The sequence below is a fragment of the Falco cherrug genome, chromosome 4, assembly GCF_023634085.1.
Source record: "Falco cherrug isolate bFalChe1 chromosome 4, bFalChe1.pri, whole genome shotgun sequence".
Lineage (NCBI taxonomy): Eukaryota > Metazoa > Chordata > Aves > Falconiformes > Falconidae > Falco > Falco cherrug.
Window position 1 is genome coordinate 23,670,596 of NC_073700.1, and position 8,108 is coordinate 23,678,703.

General features: G+C 48.2%; 1 protein-coding gene across 1 annotated transcript; it reads right to left on the reverse strand.

Annotated features, from left to right (window-relative positions):
• On the reverse strand, positions 1-6,011 carry SSUH2 (ssu-2 homolog). Its single transcript, XM_055710125.1, has 4 exons — positions 5,605-6,011; positions 4,760-4,829; positions 1,670-1,775; positions 1-480 (listed from the first exon to the last, which is right to left on the reverse strand). Exons 1-4 carry the CDS (start codon positions 5,612-5,614, stop codon positions 427-429), a joined length of 240 nt encoding a protein of 79 aa, XP_055566100.1. The 5' UTR covers positions 5,615-6,011; the 3' UTR covers positions 1-426.
• Positions 6,012-8,108: the final 2,097 nt, after the last annotated feature.

Here is an 8,108-nt window from a genome sequence, read left to right on the forward strand (position 1 = left end):
TGGAGTGGAATCCTAATGTTTATTCAAAATTAGCTTCTAAGATAAAAATAGTGGTAATAGATAATGTTTGCCATGGCTTTGAAAAGGTAAAAGGAGCAATAATAACCACAGTTGCCTACATCTTTCAAAACATTTCTAAAAAATTATTTCCCTGGTATTTCACTTGATAATTAAGATTTCTGTGATAATTAGAATTTCTTTTTCATTTGCTAAAGATCACCTCTAAATAAAAAGTTAGATTGGTTGCTATTCTTGACATCTGATTGTGTCTAACCAAGCTAACTAATCAATCGTTAGCTGACCCCCCCAGCGCAGGGGTGCACAGCAGGCAGCGGGGACATGGGGGTGGCCCCGCTCCGAGCTCCCCTTTACCTGCCGGCGGATGCCAGAGGACATGGAAAAGGCTGCACTGTGCTCTGCGATGGCTCACTGCGAGGCCAGGGAGATCTTGGGTTCAGGAAAGTCGATGGTGGGGTACACCTGCAAGAAATAAACCCAGCTGCTCAAAAGAGACTCTATTTGTCTGGCACAAATATATTCATTCCACCTGTTACCAGCACACACAAGGAAAGACCTGCGCATATAATGGAAATATGCAGAACAAATGCTGAGCTCAAAGTCCCAAAGACGTCCATCCCACCCAGCAAAATGTAGAAGTGTCCAAAACGGGGACCATGCCTCTCCAGGCGGAGGCTAGTGCTGCCCGGCACAGCGCGGGGGGAGGCTGCCGTTCCTGGGCTGGTTAAAAACTGGCACCAGGAGACTCTGTGCCCCAGTAAGATTCACTGTCACCATCCTTCAGCAGCACAGCACTGTTAAATCTGAAAGGTCTTTTAAACCTCTCTGTTTCCCCCAGCATGTGGACAATTTACAGAAGAAATACTGAGCTTGTGGGCAAAGCAGAACTGGTCATGAATGCAGCTACTTCTCACATAGCCAGGAGTGATAGCTGTTTATGTGAGAAGCCCACTGATTTTAATGCATTTGTTGGAGAGTGACTCAGATGCTAAAGCATCATTCAAATCCCAACGGAATTCTGCAACACCAGATGCAGAATCTTCACTACAGGTGCATGACACTGAGTAATAGCTCTCTGGGGGAGAGCTGGTCTGTTCTTGCGTGGTGCCATCTCCCAGTCCTGGTACATGGCTGAAGTTTCTACAGGTTACTTCAAAACAACTAATAAGTAATAAAAAGGTACAGTTGAATCCTCACTCAGTTGCAATAAGAAAAAAACCCAACCAACCTCAAGCTGAAGACTGGGCAGAACTGAAATGACACTGGTTGTGGGAGAGCACTGTGCTTCAGCCATTTTCAGACTGTTTTGCCCAGACTTTTGCAGGCACCCAGAGGTCCTGGTGCCACACCATCAGACTGCACAGGTCACCTGCAGGTACCCCTGCTCTGGCCAAAGCATCTCTGTTCCAGCCTGAGAGCTCCCTGACCCCAGTGCCCTCACAGGGAGGAGCACAGACACCATCTCCCAGTGGCTGCAGATGAAAAAAGACCCACTTTTGCTGGATTCCATAATCCCATTGCTCCCTAAGTTTCTCCTGACTGTAGAAATGGGAGAAGCTGTGTCCCACAAATGTGAACTGGGAACTTCACATTCCCCCTTTTTTACAGCTGTGCAGGGGGGATCCCCTCCAGCCCCAAGAGCCACACTCACCACCACATTTTCATCTTTAAATATATTCTCTCCACTGACTTTACCGAGCAGCTCCCCTGGGAAGTTCAGATGATGCTCAGAAACAAATTCAAATATGTTGTTCTTCCTGCAAGAGAGAGGGAAAGCAACTGAACGATCTGAGGCTGGTTGTAGGGCACTGAGCTATTTCCAGGCTCTTTCTAAATGATCAAGTAATAATAGAATCATAGAATCATTTATGCTGGAAAAAAACCTTTAAGATCAACTCCAGCTGTTAACCCAGCACTGCCAAGGCCACCACTAACTCATGTCCTTAAGCACTGCATCTATGTGTCTTTTAAATACCCCCAGGGACGGTGATGCCACTGCTTCCCTGGGCAGCCTGTGCCAGTGCTTGACAACCCTCTCAGTGAAGAAATTCTTCCTAATATCCAGTCTGCACCTCCCTTGGTGCAACTTGAGGCTTGGGTGCTCCCTGATTTCCGAGGACAGTAATCATGCCTGCCTAGCCTTTGTGCACTCCCACATTAGTTTCTTAATAACTTTGTATATGCAACAACCATGGATGACTCTTGCATCCTGAAACCAGACCACCATGGTGATCACCTTGCCTTATGGCTTTCAGAGCCCCCTACAACTATTAAGTCCTTGCAGCAGGAGAAGTCTCACGTTCCCTTTCCAAAGCCACAGCTCCTATTTCAGTGACCCGTTTTGCTCTATTACCTGGGGGACATGGACCTTGTTAGTGCCTGATGATGGTCTCCAAAGGAGCTGCCGGTCTGGCAGAGCTGTGCTTGTCCGGGGCAGCACAGCCCTGGGGCTGGGGCCCCCCAGCAGTCCCACCAGTGTGATTGGCATGGCTGGGGCCATTTCCAACCTCTCAGTGTGGAAGGAGACAGTGTTTTCAAAGATTTCACACAGGGTAATCGAAGACATTTTGTACAAAAATGGGAAAGTGCTCAGGAAGCACCCAGCAGGGCAGGTAGTGGCTTTTTCCTAAACCTCACAAGTTAAGACCTTTTTCATCCCCATCTGTTCTCTCTGGCACTAGAGCTCCCAAATGGGAAGCCCCTTATCAGCACAGCCAGCAGCCTTAGACCATCGCTGAAGCCCCAGCCAGGAGCCCAGCCACTGCCCCATGTCACCCCTGCGGCCAGGGGCTTCGGGCTGGGGCTGCGCCAGCATGTACCAGGCAGGGGCTCAGCCTCTCCATCTCCACTCCTGACTTGGGTGACCTTGGACCATCCTCTACCTCTATGAGCTTCAGCTCCCACCACACCCCATGGACAAGCGTGCCTTACTAAGGACTGAAGCTGCCCCCTCCAAGCCCCTGTTTCTGCCTGAGAAAAAGCAACAAATACTCTCCCAGCTTTGCTCCCGAGCCTTGCAGTAAAACCAGGAACAGAAGCTCTGAACTTTACCCGTGCTGCTTACCAGGTTATCACCAGCTGCTTGAAATGTTGTAGCTTCTTCCCTCCCTGACAGGTTGTACAGGTCTTGCTGCCCCAGCCAGAACAGGTATTGCACCTTTGCATGCAACAAAAGGGATCTAAAACAAGATTTTAAACACTGCCCACTTCCAGGGGCCTGCAGACCTGAGGGTGGGATTTGTTTCAGACTGTTTGTGTAGATCGGCTGGGTCAGCAGCTACAGGAGTCAATGACAGCAAATGCACCACACATACATTTTCCCCCGGGTCTGTGACTCAAGGGATATAACATATTTGCCGGGGAAAACAAATGACTAATGCCAGCTTCAAAACTATTTGTAAATGTGGAATTAGTCAAAGAATGTATTTGTACATCTAATTAAGGATAATCACAATTTCCCCACACAACGGTAGGAAGGCGAGTGTCACTTTGAAGATGCTGCTGCCTGTGCTTCTAGCAGATGCAGGAGGCATATGCTTATGCATGGAGCATTTTGATTGCATCAATGCAACACAGATTAGCAGCAGTTAACAACTGATTCATTAAGGCTCTTCAAGACATCATTAGCCCCAGTGGATTCATGCTTTAAAATGACTGCCATGATTATGCACAATACCATCTCTGTTATTTTAAACTTAATGGAGCCACATAAACAGAACAGTTTTAGAACAGTACCTTCTTTTTTTGTCACTTAAAGATTATTTTTAAGCCTGTTATGTTTGATGTTTGGAAAAAACCGAGGTGGTAATAATTGTCCAGGCTGGGCTGGCCACGAAACCTGCCAAACCCCACCCGGGCACTGCGGAACTGGACCTCAGAGCAATCCTGAAACTTGCTGCTGTCATCGCAGGCTGGCTCATTCCAGCCCCGCCACCCTGCCCCAGGCTCTGAGCCCAGCAGAGCCCACCGAGACCTGGGATGGACGGTTGAGCATGGACCTGGAGAGACTCGAAGCCTCCTTCCTGCTGCAGCTGCTGAAGGTCCAAGAAACTCTGCTTTCACCAGAAAACCCAAAGCTTTCTCCAGTTTCCCAGAGAAGCTGGGAAATGCAACAGTCTTGTAACAGAAAGGTGAAAGAGATGGAAGAAAGCCAAGCCAAAAAATTATTTTATTTGTGGGTTTTTTTTTTTCCCATTTCTATTCTATTTTCCATTTCCAAATGCTTAAGAGCTTCTTTCACAAGTCTGGGATACCAACCTGGGTTCTGAATGCTGAGGGTGGGCCACACAGAATGAGCGATATATGTTACAAATGAAAGTTCATTTAAAAATCAGAGTGGGGAAAAGGCTATTTCTGACCATTTTTCCTGGACAATAAAGCTACTGCTGTACTGCTTTATCTGTTGGGTGATCTTCATGGTACAAAATAAAAAAAGCACACAGGCATGTAAAAGCATGCCCCAGCTCAGCACCGTACCCTCTGCCAGAAGCAAGTCAAGTAATTTTGGCTTAGACATACTGGATGAAGGGCTTTTTCTTCCCCTACCAACCTTCCAGTATTTTCCTCCTACCAGCAGACCATCAGCTGACAAGCTCCACCAGGCCAGCAGGACTGGGATGACTGGTTTCTACTAACCACTCTGTTGTGTGGGTGCATGTGGGCTAAGGGAAGCAATAGGCTCCGAGCAGAGCCACACCAAGTGATGTGCAGAGGAGCCCACCGTACCTTCTGCGACCTGTACCTGAACAAAGCTGGCATCTCTTTTGCTGCTTTAGCCTCCATCAGGATCCCTTGCACGTTACACACCTCATCTACAAATACACAAAGAATTAAAATAGATGGTGACTGCTAGAATAAAAGCATGTCAGGTTTATAAATCAAAACCTTTGATGCATGTTATCAAAATAATTGCTAACTGAGGCTTGCAGAGAAAGGCATATGCCAATTACGTACATTGCCAGTGAAGAGTGTACAAAATAGCTTATAAATTGTGACCCAGGATTAATTAGGTGTTCTGGTCAAACAGTGATGCAAACTAGACACACGATCTAGGTAGAAATGCCTTTTTTCTTGCGTGTGTGTTTTTCCAATGTAATTTATTCTTGCAGTTAGTACTATACATTTATTTAAGCATTCATATTTAATCAGATTAACTTCAATTAAGCAACAAATTTGTGCAATAACAATACATCTTTTGGCTGTCTGGGAATATCTGTGCAGAAGAACAAATAAAGACAGGAGGCCAGATTTACAGCTGCACTCACATCCCTGGGTTAAGCCTCCTCTCCCTCTCAGAGACCCCAAACACAGAACTGAGCATATCTGAAAGACAGCAATAGTTTGCCATAATTCATGCCTAAGATCTGACCTCATTTCAACAGCGCAGAAATTTTTCCTTTTCCTCTCACCACCATAACACATAGGCTATCGATTGAGGACAGGGTAAGACACCTTTTCAACCTGGGCAGGATTTCGACAACCCCATCCAGCATCTCTGCAGGACCTGGGAACATCAGCTGGAAGCTGGACTGAACATGAGTGCGTTTGGGATACAGGGTGGCAAAGGGGCAATAAAACAGAACTCACTCTCAGACATCCAGCCCTCGTGATAAGTACAGTGATAAGATGATAGTGTGCGCTGTAGTTTTGCAAATGGACCGCAGGTTAGAGGAACAGGAACCGCAGGCTGCTGGTGGGAAGTTTCCCAGCTCCTTACCCAACCTGCCCCATGGTACACCCCGCACTTGGACCGGCTGTGACCATGGCATCTGTGACAGTCCTGAAATCAGAAGATTATTCCTGCACACAGCTGCCCAGGGATTTCTGATATCTTGTATTATGCACATGCACTCTTCCTTCATCTAAATTCAGTTATACAGTTCTGGTGCTAACAGGACAGGATCCAACACCATAAAATTGTGGTCTACAACCATTAAAGGAGTCATAAGTAATAATTATTTAACAAAGGCAAATGTCTATGCAGTGCTGGCAAAAGAAAGTAATTTTTTTCTTTATTCATCATTTCACTTAAAAAGTAAAATAAATTGACCAGCTATAGAGCTAGACAAAAGCTAAATGGGAACTGTCATGCAAACAAATGTTCTGCTAACATTGAAAAAAAAAGAATTAACAAAAGAGGAAAGACTATCCAGTGCTCTTTCTTGAAACGGCTGCAGCAAGGTTGGTCCTTAAACTTCTAGAGGAAGAAAACACCAGGAAGAAGGGGTCTCTGATATTTCCCTTAGCATTTAATAAAGAACAACCCAAGAAAGTGAGAACTGCCGTGAGGTGCCCATCCCCATCCCAAGGAGCTGAGGGTACCGAGGAAGGGACCCTGCCCCACCTGGGGGCTGCCCCCTGAGCCATGACAAGCCCATGGGCCAGGGAAAGGGGTCGCACGATCAGGCAGCGGCGAGGGAGGACTCACCCTGACCAGTGCTGAGCGGGACACCCGGCAGTGCCGTGTCTGGCCCTGGAAGAGCTGGGAGGGGCCGACCTCCATGTCCCAGGGGTCCAGGGGGGCATCTCTGGGGGGTCCAGCAGCTCCATGCTCTACAGGAGGAGATGGTGTCTTACCCACCTTGCTGGCAGTGGTGTTTGGATGCTGGCCGGCTCCTCGTGCTGCTGGGGACCAGCTGATGTTGCTCCCCATCACCACACAGGCATCGCACCAGGGACTGACACGACGTGGTCCATGCCACCCTTGAAGGTACCCAACAACCCTCCTGCCACCATGGCACAGCCCCTCTCTCCCCCCACTATGGGCACCGGGAGTCAGCTGTCACCCAAAAACCAGAAGCAGGGGTCCCCCGCGCTCCTCAGCAGGTCAATAAAGAGCCCCACTGCACACAGGTGCTCATCTCGAATCTTGGCCAGCATCAAGTATCCACGGCCCCCAGCAGGAAACTGCTGCTGCAGAGGCAGGGAACTAACAGCCTCTGCTCCCAGGGCATGCCACAAAACCTCCCCCAACACGAGGAAAACAAACTAAGTTTGTCAAGGAAAGAAGTTTGCTGCAGCTTCACGGGCCCTGCAGAGTCCCAATGGCCACAAGGGATCAGATAAACCTGACGCACATTAAACGCACATTGGCAGGAGCCACACCAGCCCTGGACAGTGAGCACTGCCACAGCTCCAAGGTGTGGGGCACACCCCACGAGAGCTATTCCAGTGGGATTCAGGGAATCACTTACTGGTGAAGGGCTCAAACACCCACTCACTTAACCTTGCTCCAGTCGATACTAGAAGAGAAAAATCATGCACTTGCCACAAAGACACCTTGCACAAAGCCCCCATTTAAATTTGAACTGCAACTTGCTAATAATGGGCCTTGGGAGCATTCCCAGGCTCTTCTGTCTCCAAGTACAGTTTGCATAAGAAAAACTGGCTGGCACTTTCACAGCAAAAGGTAGTTTTGCCATTATTTAGAGAATCCTGTTGCTTATTTTTTAGGAAAGACCCAGATAACATTTGTGAGTAATCTGAATAATTGCAGAAGTGGAACAAATGCTACTGTAAAGGAGCACCTGCCCCCCAGCGCCTATCAAAGAGCACTCCCAGCACCCTGCTCCTCAGCATCCTTGCATTATCCCCTCCGAGAAGCCCCAGGGAGGGAGCAGGGGCACAGCAGCAAACCCCGAGATGGCTGCCCTGGCAGGACCCCTCCCAAAGCCTAGCACAGAACCCTCCAGTTTGGTTTTTTGGGTGCTCCCCAACAGGCAGTGATTCCCGGAACCGGGACTGGCTCAGGAGCCAGCTACTAACCACAGCAAGCAGCAAATGTGCAACACCTATTTTCAGTAAGAGGAGTGACAATAGGGAATCAAAGCCCACAAATTTTCTGTGAAATTAAACATTACCAAAGTAGATTCACAGCCTGGGGAGATGAATGGCATTACAGGTCACCCTGTGCTTGCCTGAGCCCAAAATACCAAGTTGCAGGGCAGGTTCCTGCGGTTTGGGTAAGGAAAGGGCTCTTTTGCCAAAGTCAGGCTGTCAGAGGCAGCTTCCAGGGGCTCTGCAGTAGAGGAGGATGGACGCTCCAGCTATAAAAGCCTGTAGTCAGCTCTTAGGTGGGCTTTCCTTGGAAA